The sequence below is a fragment of the Gekko japonicus genome, unplaced genomic scaffold (assembly GCF_001447785.1).
Source record: "Gekko japonicus isolate JY-2015 unplaced genomic scaffold, Gekko_japonicus_V1.1 scaffold52, whole genome shotgun sequence".
Classification (NCBI taxonomy): domain Eukaryota; kingdom Metazoa; phylum Chordata; class Lepidosauria; order Squamata; family Gekkonidae; genus Gekko; species Gekko japonicus.
This window is the reverse complement of record NW_015168653.1, coordinates 592,060-605,859: the sequence shown is the minus strand read 5'-3', so window position 1 is coordinate 605,859 and position 13,800 is coordinate 592,060. Positions and strand designations below refer to the sequence as shown.

Below are 13,800 nucleotides of genomic sequence, written 5' to 3'. Positions count from 1 at the left end.
TATACCCCACCCTTCACTTGGAGTCTCAGAGGGGCTTACAGACTCCTTTCCCTTCCCCTCCTCACAACAAACACCCTGTGAGGTAGGTGGGGCTGAGAGAGCTCTGAGAGATCTGTCCTTGAGAGAACAGCTTTAACAGAACTATGGCTTGCCCAAGGTCATCCAGCAGTGGAGTGCGGAATCAAACCTGGTTCTCCCAGATTAGAGTCCACGCACTTAACCACTACACTAAACTGGCTCTCCCGCAGGCCCCTGATGTTATTTGGCAGAGAGTTCTACCAGGTCGGGTCCAGGGCCAAAAAGGCCCTGGCCCTGGTTGAGGACAGCCAGATATCTCTAGGGCTGGGGACCACCAGCAAGTTTTTCTGTGAAGAACATAATGCTCTCCTGGTGGTGTAATGGAGGAGGCAGTCCCACAGATATGTCGGTCCCAGAACCCCTCTCCTCTTTGCCCACATTTTTGTAGTTTTGGGGAACGATGATGCCAAATGGCTGTAGGAACACCTGGGATTGCAGGTAGACCCTCCAGTGTTGACTTTTAAATGTCAAGCTGTATTAAAATGGCAACTAAATACAGTGCCCTAAGTTACGTATCATTTTATTGTGACCACTAAAGTCGGAATGGTAGAAATATGGTCTGTAACTTTATTTCTACTCACTAAATAAATTATTTCTAATATTTTAATTCCATGCTATTGTTAGATGTACACAAATAATTGTTGTCATGTATGGCATAGTGGTATCTTTTTAGTACGTCTAAAATATGAAATAAATAATAAATATGAAATCAGTACATTTGTTTTTATGAATAGGGGAAAATAGCAATTATTAATCATATTTTATTTTCCTAGTTGCCAATCATATTTGCAATTAAATGTGTAGATCTCTGAAATAACTCCTTTTAAATAAGTTAACAGCATTTAATTGTTGATACTTATTGACAACTGTAATTCGAAACATTAATTATGATAAAATGTGTTGGCTTTTGTATTGCAGTATTTGAAAGCTTGGCTTTCCCCCCATTCTTTGGATGATAATAGTCTTTGCTTTATGTGTCTGTTCTTAATAAGCCCAGGAGGAAAAACTGGTTCTTATTTTCCATTCTCTGTGGTTTTTTAGTCTTTTAAAAATTAGATCAGATTAGATATCTTATTAGTTCCAAAAAGTTTAAACACGCCTAATAGGTGGAAACTGCGGGGTAGGGGTGGACCTATTTTAGTACCTCCTTCCCTTTCCCCAGGCTGTACCTCCCCACAATTCCATTCCCTACTTGATACCATTCCAAAATGCAGTACTGCTTTTCAGACACACAGAATGATTGCTGTCATGCAGGGCTATTTTTAGGCAGGAACGCGCAGGAATGGAGTTCTGGCTGGCTTCAGAGTTGGCCACGCCCACTACAGCCAAAACCTCTGCATGCGTGGCTACAGAGGGAAGGCCTGGAGAGCACTCCCCCGGTGACTCCAAGGTGGGTGGGCCAGGGTGGGCCCTGGAAGGATGAGGGAGGCATTTAAATGCCTCCCTGTGCCTTCCCCAGCCTGTCCAAGGGCCAGCTTGTCCGGACTCCCTGCAGCCACAGCGCCCAGGCAAGCCAAGGGAAAGCATGGGGTTGTGGCCCAATATGCTAATGAGATGTGCTGTCTGGGGTGTGACCTAATATGCTAATGAGTTTCTGCTGTTCGGTATGGCCTATTATGCTAATGAGTTCCTGCTGGGCTTTTTCTACAAAAAAAGCCCTGCTGTCATGTCTGGTTTTTCCCTTACTGTATGATAATTTCATGCTGAGCATAAAATCTTAGTAGACTTGTAACTTCTGTTCTGCTACTGTATACATGTAATAACTGTACATATCCTTTTATGAATGACAGTGCAGGTGAAGCGAGGCTATCTTGGTATTCCAAAAAGACAACAATTTGGGATGATAAAACTGTATTTGAGTTTATATTATACATAGTTTTTCCCACTGCTCTTTAATTTCCAGATTTGCAGGATTTAGGGTAGGTTTTACACATTGAACCTTGCATTTTGGCATATTTGTGAGCAGCCTTTACATGTGACTGGCAGCTAAATCCTAAGACCTTAATACTGGCTCATCACTGACATGGCTGGCACAGCTAGTCGATATTCTGTTCTTTCCCAGCAAAGGAGAGAAAAGAAGAAATTCAGTGCCAAGTTGCAGAAAGCATAGCAGTTGCAGTGGAATCCATAGAATCCTTGTCATCACCCACGAGTCCCAGTGTGACATGTTGATGATGCCCCCATAAGAGGCAGAGAGGGAAGCAGTTAACCTGTGTTCATGGCCCCAACCTCTGATAGCAGCACAGCAGAACAGTGAGATGCACACTGGTTAGAGCAAGCACACAGAAGCGCAGTAATGAATAGCAGCAAACTAGTGGGCTTCTGACTTGCGCAGATGACACTTTTGCAGTTCCTCCAACCCCCCCCCCTGTGCTTTGGGGGTCTCCATGTGGTGTGATGCCCCTCTTGGGGCTTTCTACATTGTGCACAGTAACTGAAGAAGTAGATATAGGAAGGGGGGGGCAAGAAAGATCTCAGTTCTTCTTTATGCTGATGACATGGTCCTGTTGTCCTTAACTGGAACTGGCCTGAAAAGGTCACTGTCTAGGCTCAGCGCTTTCTGCAAGGAGGAGCACCTACAAATTAACTACTCGAAGACTAAGGTGATAGTTTTCGGGAAGTGGCGGCACATTTTTAGCTGGATGGGTTTCTGATAGATCAAAACCTTTAAATACTTGGGTATTACCTTTAGCGACATGGTTTCCTGGAAGGCACATACAGACATCGTAAAATCAACAGCATTTTGGGCTATGGGGACAATCCTTAAATTTTATCATTCCAAAGGGGGGCACCAGATAGAACCAGCCCTAAAGCTCTTCTAGAGTAAGATAATTACCCAACTTTTATATGGTGTCGAGGTTTGGGGATGGAACGATTTCCTGGTCACAAATTTGGAGAAAGTCCAAAAAAAATTTCTAAAAAGGCTGTTAGGACTTCCCCCAAATACTCCAGCTGCGCTGCTGAGAGCTGAAGTGGGTCTTCCCTCCCTTCAGGCTCGTGCTCAGAAAATCTTTTTTAACTATTGGCACAGATTGAAAAGAGCTCCAGCAGATAATCTTGCCAGCCTCTGTTTTTTCTGAAAGCTTGAAAGACCCTAATTGGCAATCTAAGTATAATACAGTCCTTTAGATGTATAATTTACTGGATGTTGTCCGTAGAACCTTTCAGGCCAATTTTGGTGGCAAGGTGCAAATATACACACTTGATACTGGCCTAGACAGAGAAGTTATAGTAAAAAAATAAATCATCTCCTTGTTATAAATTGATTAAAGTTGATCATTGTAGGGCACTTTAGTTGACTAAAATTCCTTTCCTCAACTTGCGTTAAGCTTTTACATCCCTCTACTTCCAAACCAAGCAAACAGCAGTGCTGGAAAGCTAATACACCAAAATACCAGCAACTGAACGCCTTTGCATATGTGGTGGCCTAGACTGTGAAGATCTGTGTCATTACCTGCTGGATTGTCCACTCTATTCATCCCCAAGAAAGACGTTTCTTGGCACAGTCTTAGATAAATTGGTCCCCTGCTCCACATCTGGAAAAGTTATAACTTTAGTTCCAGAAGTGGAGCCAGAGTATTCGTACAAGTGTGCACTTTTTGCCCTAGTGGCAATGAAAATTTGAATCAAGTCGACTAAATCTTTGCCTGCTAAATAGCTATGGCTATGTTAAGGTATATAAAGTCCTTTCTCCAAACCCCATATTTATTCTGTAGTTTTAGTTTTTTATCTCATATTGTTTTAAGAATGTAGCCAGGTTTATGGTTGACACATATTTTATATTTTTAATACCTGTGTTTTAATGCAGATTTTGTTCTGTATTTTATAGCTTCTACTGTATTATACTGTATTTGTAACGGCCATTGGCTATATGCAATAAATTGAAATTGGATTGGATATAGGAAGGGGGGAAATATATGGTTGTAGTGTTCACTGCTTGAGGCAGGGTGTCCCCTCCCCACACTTAACTGTGCATTGTCCTTGGTTCCTTTGGAGGAGTTGAGCTCCCCTTTGGTCTAATTGTCTTGAGATGGAGTGCCTGTAAAGATTGTAAACAGAACAAACATGTTACAGCAGTGTTTGTTCTTGTCCTTGACTGTTGGTTCAAAGTGTTCCCTTTCTGTGCCTCACCACCGTCTCCCCATGTGTGTTCAAAGTGTGCATGACATGAGGCCTGATCTACATGCACGATTTGGTATCCTAAGATATCTTGAGGCTTGGAAGCAGGGTGGAAGAGTGCATGAGGGAATTTGTATTTTCACTCACAGTGGGTTCTAGGCAGAGGTCATTTCGAGGGGGATCGCAGTTCCCCGGGTGAGGTACGGGGGGCGGGGCACATGACAAAGCCCCGCCCCCTGCTTCCGGCCGCCCCGCTTCTGGCCCTCATTCAGCCAGGAGGAGGCAGGAGAAGAGGGAGGGTAAGTTGCTTCCTCCCTGACTCTCCCCACCTCTGCCTGCCTGGGGCCAGGGAGGGCCTTTGCGGTGTTCCTTGCACTCCCGCTGGCCTTGCAGGTCCACCGCTGGGCCCCTCATGGGGCTCGGCAGTGGAGCTGCAAGGCCGGCGGCGGCGGCTGGGACCGTTGGGGGTGGGGTGTGTGGCCTTATGACACACTTCCAGTGATGTCAGGGGGTGTGGCCTTATGACACACGTCCGGTGATGTCAGTGTGTGTCATATGCTAATGAGTTATGCTAATGAGTTCCCCTAGCTCTTTTTCTACGAAATGACCCCTGGTTCTTGGGGATTTTATAAAAATATGCTAGTATAACATTATGACAGCATTGGAGAGCTGACTGAGAGAGGCTTCAGAAGACGACTTAAGCCCCTTCTGCCAAAGACATACCCATGCTGTTGCCCGATCTGACATCTTTAGCCCTGTGAAGATGGGGTTTAAGATTGCTCTGTAGGTCTGTAAATTTGGATGGGACTACTTCCCTCTGCAGAAACTGCTGCCACAAGTAATTTGGAAGACTTGGCCCTTTTTTTATCATTAACATTTTATTGGTAGGATTAAAAAAGTTTTGAGAAGTCATAACTGTCAATTATTTATAACATTAGAAATTTACATAAGGATCATAAGAAAAGTTAAACATTCAAACCAATACACTAATTACAAAAACAAACAGCCCTTTTAATGACAAGTTTTGTGTCTATTTCTTTTTTCAGTATAAGACTTTTTAAAAATATTTTCATTAAAATATTTCACCACAATGAAATCAGCATTGTATTTGATGTGAAGACTCTAAAAAAAATCTCTTGCACACTGTCTGTGTCTCTCCACATGTGTGTACACATTTTGTGAGGGATTAAAATGACTTGTTCTTAAATGTATCACTAATTGACAGGATGCTAATGAGAGTGCAGTACATTACATTTAAGAGAATTAAGTCCTTGATTTTTGTTTCACTTTACCAACTTTGACAGCTTTATCAAGTAGTCTGTACCTGTTTACTTTGGCTTAATCTGATTAATTGTCGGCAGCTGGTACTTTGTTCTTCTTTCCAGTTTCCAAAACTTGATTGTTTTTCCCCCCAATCTGTGGGGAAAAGTGTATATTCCTGTTTCCTTTTTAAAAGTAAACGTCAGGATTTTTGTATGAATTTTTATTTCCCACATTTTCCATTCCATTAATCATTTTTTTTGAAATATGTCAAGTCTTGGCACATCTCCTTTGTTTTCCGGAGGCTGTAGAGAATGGAGTACTACAATGACCCCACTAGCTGAGGGAAAAAGAGATGGTTCAATGACAGCACTGCTTTATTTATATACATATAGCTATAAAGGTTATGTAGAAGGGGTACTTGACACCAGTAAATATTTTTGGGGAGGGGTGTGTACACACACACACACACACACACACACACTGTATATAATATTTTTCTATATATAAAACTTTTGGAGTTACATGCCTATGTGCTTGATTGCATCTGGTTGTACAGAGTACCTTGATCAATAGCTTCATTGCTTCATAAACTATTCTCAAAGATCAACATTTTATTAGTACTTGATTTAATATTGCCAAGTTCATTGTGTTTTGCTATTCATTATTGACCTTGGGATGGAACAATCAGGTTCCGATAACTGTTACATTGTCAAGCTCATCCAGGGACCTTGGACAGTCACTGTCTCACAGCATAAACTACTTCTTGATGACTGTGTAAGGTGAAACACCTTGGAGAAGGGTGAGAACCTTATAATAAAAAGACACATTACAGGAACTCTCAAAGAGCATTAGCACATCACAACTTTCCTTGTCTGGTTTACTATTATTATATGTGATGCCTCTTTTTACAGGGCCTGTATTGTTTGTTATTATGTTAATTATGTATATCCTGTCCTTCAACTGCCAGGCTCCCAATATAAAAATCTATGAGACTATTTAAAGTTATGCAGGGTTACTGTTGGCATAACATTACACTGGCATTAGGGATGTGACTGGGAAACAAAACAACTCAGCCATAAAAACAGTAGAACAGAATTAAATCAAACACCTATTTTAAAAAGGGGAGAAGGGCTGAAGACACCTCTTCACCTTCACACAAATAAAATAGGACAACAGTGTTTCCCCCCCCCCCCCCCAGTAAATAGAAGTTATTTTACCTAAGACTTAAAGTATCAGGTATTCAAGGCAAGGGCATTCCAAAGACAATAAACTAGTACAGAATAGGGCCTCTCTCTTTGGTCCTTGCTTAAGAAGGTAGGAGAAGAGCTTCAACAGATGATAAACGTAGTTTCTTGTGTGACAGAAGGGCCTGGTTTCTTGATTTTGAGTTGTGCATCGTTGTCACAAAACACTACTGAGTCTTTCTTTAGCCCGTGGGGAAAGTGTACTATTTTCAAAAGTAAATCTGCTGTAGACTACAGGTTCAGTGGGAAGTGACAAGACCAAGTAGGTTACAGCAGTGACTAATTATTGGATTTTCCCATTGTTTTGGTCAGTGATTAGACCATTATGCGTTAACCAAACCTGTTGTAATGAATCACATTTTGATTAAAGTTTGACTTGATTATTGTCACCCAACTTTCTCTGTCATAACATAATATTTTGTAGGCATTCTCAGAAAAATTGCTCCTGATATTTATATAATGTAATTTAGTGACTGCTATGCCTATTTCTTTCAGTGCCTATCATGGGATGCCAGTGGAAACTTTAGCATTCAGTTCCTTGGTACAGTGGTAAGTACTAAAAGCTACTGAACTTTCTTTGTTAGAAAATATGTTAAGGACATAACGAATTTACTTCTGTTAATTTTTTTGTTACCCTTCCAAATCAGTATCATTCGTAAATGTGTGGCCAACCCTTTTTTGGCTCTTCCTCCTCCTGCTACAACCTAGTGACTTCCTGAAATACTTCTCAGGGGCAAGGGGAGATTGCACCTCATTTACTTTATCCCGCTGGATTTAGTGGGGAGCCTTTGAGAGATCCCACACTGGGGGTAAAGATGTCTGTAGATAAAGATGTACCATATATGCAGCCCAGCTCAAGTGGTCTTGGTCAGTATGTACATACATACACCACCTGTTAGAAAGGCAACCAATTTTCTAGTTATTCAATGAATATTGATCATCTTTGTAATGTAGGATATTTGAAGTAGGATAGTATGTCTGCATGGTAGTAAAATGCATGCTGAAATAGCTGACTGTTGACAATAACCTTGTTGAGCCAGAAAAATGCAGAGAATCAGGGCTATGGGATGAGCCAGTTTGGTGTAGTGGTTAAGTGCGCGGACTCTAATCTGGGAGAGCCGGGTTTGATTCCCCACTCCTCCACTTGCACCTGGCTGGATGACCTTGGGCAAGCCGTAGTTCTGATAAGAGCTGTTCTTGAAAAAGAGCAGTTTCTATCAAGAGCTCTCTCAGCCCCACCTACCTCTCAGGGTGTCTGTTGTGGGGAGGGGAAGGGAAAGGAGTTTGTAAGCCGCTCTGAGACACCTTTGGGTGGGGTATAAATCCAATCTCTTCTTCTTCTTCTATACTAAGTAAGCAGGCTCGTAGCCATACTACAGTGAATGCATGTACATCCTACATATACATGTGTGAGAGAAACATGTGTTCTCTTACAGATAATAATAGGGACCAGTACCTGTATAAACATGAGGTTTAAATCACACATTCAGCTGTACAAGCATTGAATTTAACCTGAGAATTACTCAGTGCATGTATGAAGACAAAACCAAGCATAACTGTATACAGCTAGTTGATCAGATTTGGTATATGCTTGAATGCTACTTAGAGATAAAAACCACTGGTTTCAGCAAATACTGCGAAGTTTTGTGCAGCAGTTTGTAAAATTCGCCAGATAGTGATGGCTTAAGTTTTTACATATACATATTACAGAATTTTAATAATTTTATCAATCATTTTATTTAACTTATACTTCCTTTTGAATTATAAGCTAATTTATATGTGAGGGTTAGTTTTAATTTGTGGTGGTTGGGAATCTTGCTGAGACTTGTGCAGGTCTATGACTGTTTTAATAAAAACTTTGACTTTGTATACTGATAGGAAACAGCAAAAGGGGGAAAAACCCAACCTGAGAAGCAAGTCAGGAACCTAGAAGGTTGAGCAGCTAAACAAGAGAATAAGATACATTTATTACAAAGTGCCCAGCAAATATAGATTTAAAAAATAGATAAAAACCACAAGGTAGTGGGTATCATGTTACATCCACAAAGCATACATCAGCACATGTAAGTTGCACGTATAGTAACTAAGACCAAAACACTGGTTACACAAAATAATCACTAGACCAAAAGCGTTTGGCCCAGAGGGCCTTCTTCAGTGGTCTACATAACAACAACATACACTAGAAATGTAAGTATAAAATATCTATTCCAAACCAGGCAGGTTGTGTGTGAATCAACTAAATAGTGAGGCTCCAAATAACAAAGTATTGATGTCAATCAGGCCTGCACACATAGAGGAGCCCAAGCCCATCAAAGATGATAGCTCTATACAACCATACTGCCCTTGGCCGTTGCTTTATTCAGTGTGTGTCCATGCATTAACCAAGTGTGTCATATGTACGGATAGTACATATGTTCATTGTAAAGTGTGTGTAGGACATCTGAGGCGATCTGTACAAGCTTTAATTTGTGGTATTTAGAAGATATTATTATTATTAGTAGTAGTAGTGGTAGTGGTAGTATATTTCCCCCTTTAATAGATAATACCACTTGATTGCCTTCTGAGCCATTTGAGGATGTGGCTTAAAACTTGCACTTTGACCCATTAACAGTTCTCTTGCAGTGTGTCTTGAGTACAGGGTAGTACACTTCAGGAAAGTTCTGCATCCATATGCCTGCATCTCTCTTTGTGTTTGGAGAATGAACTTCTCTATACAATGTACATACCACATACCACCTGTTCTGTACAGTTCAGTAACAGCTTGACTTGAATAAAATATGCATCCTTAGGTGAGGGGTGTATTAGTCAATTAGTTGTTTAGAGTTTGAGTTTCAGCCCTAGTGAGCAGCCTGGGACTGTTCTGTTGGCATACCACTGACCACTTTGTTAGCACTTTTTCTCAGAACTAGCTGTCTTGGAGAGCAATCATCCTGGTTGTCACAGGAGCATTGGTTGAAATAGTTCACTGGATGGTCCCCTCCATGAACTTAGATGGCTTAGATAGTCTGTTACTGTTTTGTTTTTCACATAAGGTACATGTACCAGCTGAAATAAGGCAACTGACAAATCAGGGAGGGCCTCTTTGTTGAGTCATTTTTGTTGGCTTCTCTAAATAAAACTTTGTTTCAAAGGACACATTTTTACAATTGTTTTAAAATGAAGTTCCAGGTATACAAATGCAATTTGTATTTGTGAGCAGTTTCTACATGTCACACAAGCATGACGACCCCTCGTCACTGTTACTCAAGTCGTCTAGCTTTGGCTGTCCGCCACCGTGCCCCACTTCCTGGAGGAACTGCAAAGGCCTCAGACTTGTGGGAGAGGAGGAGGTTACATCACCACCCTCTTCTCTCCCTTGGCAGGTCAGACAAAATCTCTCTCTCTCAGCTTTTCTGCTCGCCCATCGCCTGTGCCACATCCTCCCTGGCCTCTGCTCTTGGTCCTCTTTTATTCCTCCCTCATGTTACCCGCCCTCCAGCGTGCTCCCCCCCGCCCCTCCCACCGGGCCCCGTCCCCTCCTTTTATGCCAGGATGCTGAGCCGTGGGTCGTATGCCGGCTTGCCGGGTCTCAGGAGACTCGGCAGCCTCGTGATCGCCTGCCCCTGCCTTCCTGTGAGTGCCCAGGGACCCGGGGGGCGGGGTGTCGGGGGTACGGGAGCCCCGAGCGGCGGCAGCCCTCCCAGGGGAGGCACTCCCTCAGGACACTACATTTGTGCCCCACTCTCACCTTCAGTCTGCTGCCACATCTACAAACATGCAACCCCAAAAGATCCTTCATGTGATACAACTATCCCTGATTTCTGGTGTTGGGCAATCATAAATCACTGTCCATTTTTTTTTGCCTATTATGGAATGTATTATTAAAAGTGTTAAATGAGATACTGGAATTGCCATTCTTAGGAATTTAGCTTCTTTCCCAGAATAAAATATCTGAGCGGGAGCTGTTTTGGGTTTTTTAAAAACATGTATGTTAATGTATGCATGTGAATGCAAAGCACCATGAAACACAATGCATAACTTTCTGTTTTATACACTAATGTCCATGATACATTTTGACCACATGACCTCCCTTCTCTTCTCATCCAACAGGTAAAATGTATTTTATATTCACCTGTTTATTCTCCCTGAGCTAGCAGCAATTCCCCCCTATCCTTCAGGATATCTTTACATAGTGCTAAATTGCTAGGGTTGCCAACCTGCAGGTGGCATTTGAAGATATCCTGCTATTATAATTGATCTCTGACAGCCCTGTAGCCAGGGATTTTTCAGGGGTGGTGCTGGGGGAGCACTTTGTTGTTCAGTCGCACAGTCGAGCCCGACTCTTCATGACCCCATGGACCAGATCCCGCCAGGCCCTCCTGTCTTCCGCCACCCTCTGAAGTTTGCTCAATTTCATGTTCGTTGCATCTATGACACTGTCTAACCATCTCATCCTTTGCCTTCCCTTTCTTCTTTGACCTTCAATTTTTCCCAGCATCAGGGTCTTCTCCAGTGAGTTCTCCCTTCTCATTTGGTGGCCAAAGTATTTGAGCTTCAGTTTCATTATCTGGCCTTCCAGGGAACAGTCAGGGTTGATTTCTTTTAGGATTGACTAATTTGATCTTCTTGCAGTCCAAGGGACTCTCAAGAGTCTTCTCCAGCACCATAGTTCAAAAGCACGGCTAATTAAATTAAATGGCTCTGGTGAGTGGATGAATAGGTTGGCTCCCTGTCTGTAGCCCCGGCTGGCTCCAGCCCCTGCTTGGCGGCTGTGCTCCCCACACTGGGTTGCCAGGGACTTTTCTATGATCCTGGCAGCTCCCTCCCCAGTTTCCCTGCCACCTTTGGGCCCTTCCACCGCCAGATGGATCCCCTTGGTTGGCCACTCAAATGCCCTTTCTTGTTGCTCTTGCACCCTTGCCTAGCTTCCTTCTCTCAGTGCCCAGCTGCACGACTTGACAATCCCCATTTGGAGCCCCCCGCAAAATGGTTGCAGCAGCGAGGGTGGCCTGGAGCCCTTCTGGTGCCAACGCAGGTGGGAAGGACAGCAGTGGCAGGGCTCCATGGCCATGCCTTGTCCCAAGAAGAGGCCACGTGGCAGACCTAGCAAGCCCTGCACCCCTTCCCCCTGATGAAGGCACCAAGTGCCTGCTGCCCCCAGGCTGCCTTCAGCCCCTTGTCTGAAGGGTCAGCGCAGGGGACAGGCCCAAAGCAATTTTGCTAACCCTCCTTCCTTCCTCCTTCTACCCACCAAGAAACAAGAAGAGCAATAGGAAGTAAGGAGGGTTAGCAAAATCATTTTGGGCCAGCGCAGCTTAAACAATACCTGGCTGAAAGGGAAGATCGGGGAGGATTGGGGTGTGGCACTGCAGATACAAAGGGGGCACTGCCCTGTGTGCCCCACTGCTGGCTAGGGCCCTGATCTCTGAATAAGCAAGATCAGTTCCCCTGGAGAAAATGACTGCTTTGGAGAGTGGTCTCTATGGCATTGTACCCTACTGAGGTCCCTCCCTTCTCCAAACCCCACCTTCCCAGGGGTCCACCCATAAAATCTCCAGGTGTTTCTCAACCCAGAGCTGGCAACCCTATAAGATTGCTCTCTAGTCTCATCTGGGTGTAGACAATATTCTTCTGAACCAACTGCTGAGTTTTGAATTTACTCTGTCTCTCCATTTCTCTTTCATGCTGCCCTAATCATTCTAAATAAAAGTATGATTCAGTGATTTAAATGAACTTTGCCTCTTTCCATTTCTGAGAAATACTGTACCAAACCAGACCCATGTACGCACAAGCTTAACTACCAGAATGAACATAAGCACATAAGAAGGCTGCACCAGGAACAGTGCGTGTAACATGGTATTCAAGGCTGTTTTCAGTATATAAAAACTAAACAACAAAATAAAGACATATTAAACAACAATGATAAAAAGCAGAAACAGTAAAACCAAAAGTTAATAGGATTATAGTGCTAGGGAAGAACACCTATCTAAGTGATGCTCAGGTAAGTAGGATAGGTTTCTCTTGCTACTTAAAAGATGATAAAGATGGCTTCAGGCAAATGACCCTCAGGGGAGACTTCCGACTCCTGCCTGACGTCCAACATCACTGCAACTGGAGAAGGGCTTCCAGTGTCAATCTCAGCTGATGAGGAGACTCATATGGGAGAAGGTAGTCCTTCAGGTACCCTGGTCCCAAACTTTTGAGTTTTGCAGGTCAATAACAATTCATTGAACAACAAAATATATCCACCGCAGCGAGTCCCTTTTAACACACTGGCCAACATGTTGTGGACCCACTGAAGCTTCTTCAAAGGCAACCTTTCCTTTCCTTTATTAACAGTAAGCTCCATTGACCTGAGTTCTTAAGCCGAACAATGCAATACATTTAAAACATGGATCACATCAGAAACACAGATAATAAATAATAACATTATATCACTAATAAAATAGCATTAAAAGTTATAAAACCCTCCAATTTTTGGCATTAATGCATAGCAGAGGAGTGTCTCACAGATACCTTAAGAGATAAAAATTTGGCCACAGCTCGTGTCACCTCAGGATTAACATCAGCCTGCAGGGAAGGAACTACCTGGGGTTCAATGGCAAGATTATATTTGGTTAAAATGGGCAAGATCCAAAGTTCTCATAATGAGGACCATTGATTGCACAATAACAAAACCTGATCAATGGTTTTGATCATACTGGAGGCACAGGGGCAGAGAATGGAATATTTACAGATCACCCCCTCAATTCAGCTGCGGGCAAAGCATTCAGCTTGCAGAACATAAAGGCACAAGGGTTGCTGGGAGTGGTGAGGTATTTTAAATATGAAGGGAGAGTTTCAGAGGCAACTTCATGTGTAACGTATTACAGTTGACTAACCTAGATGTTACTAAGGTAGAGATTGGTGAGGTATTTTAAATATGAAGGGAGAGGTTCAGAGGCAACTTCATGTGTAGCGTATTACAGTTGACTAACCTAGATGTTACTAAGGTAGAGATATTCTTTTCCATAATGGTGGACAGATCTGAGGTAGTGATCTTAGTGATAAGTATGTCCCTGATTTAATCTATGACATGTTGCTGTGTGTGGAGTTTCAGGGCACAAAACAGTGAGTA

General features: G+C 42.8%; 1 protein-coding gene across 1 annotated transcript in view; it reads left to right on the top strand.

Annotated features, from left to right (window-relative positions):
• The window catches only part of PCCA (propionyl-CoA carboxylase alpha subunit), a 331,566-nt gene that overhangs the window by 242,499 nt on the left and 75,267 nt on the right, over positions 1–13,800 (top strand). The window contains exon 21 of the mRNA XM_015415102.1: positions 7,200–7,253. Coding sequence (XP_015270588.1) covers positions 7,200–7,253 — 54 coding nt within the window. The remainder of the gene's footprint in view (positions 1–7,199; positions 7,254–13,800) is intronic.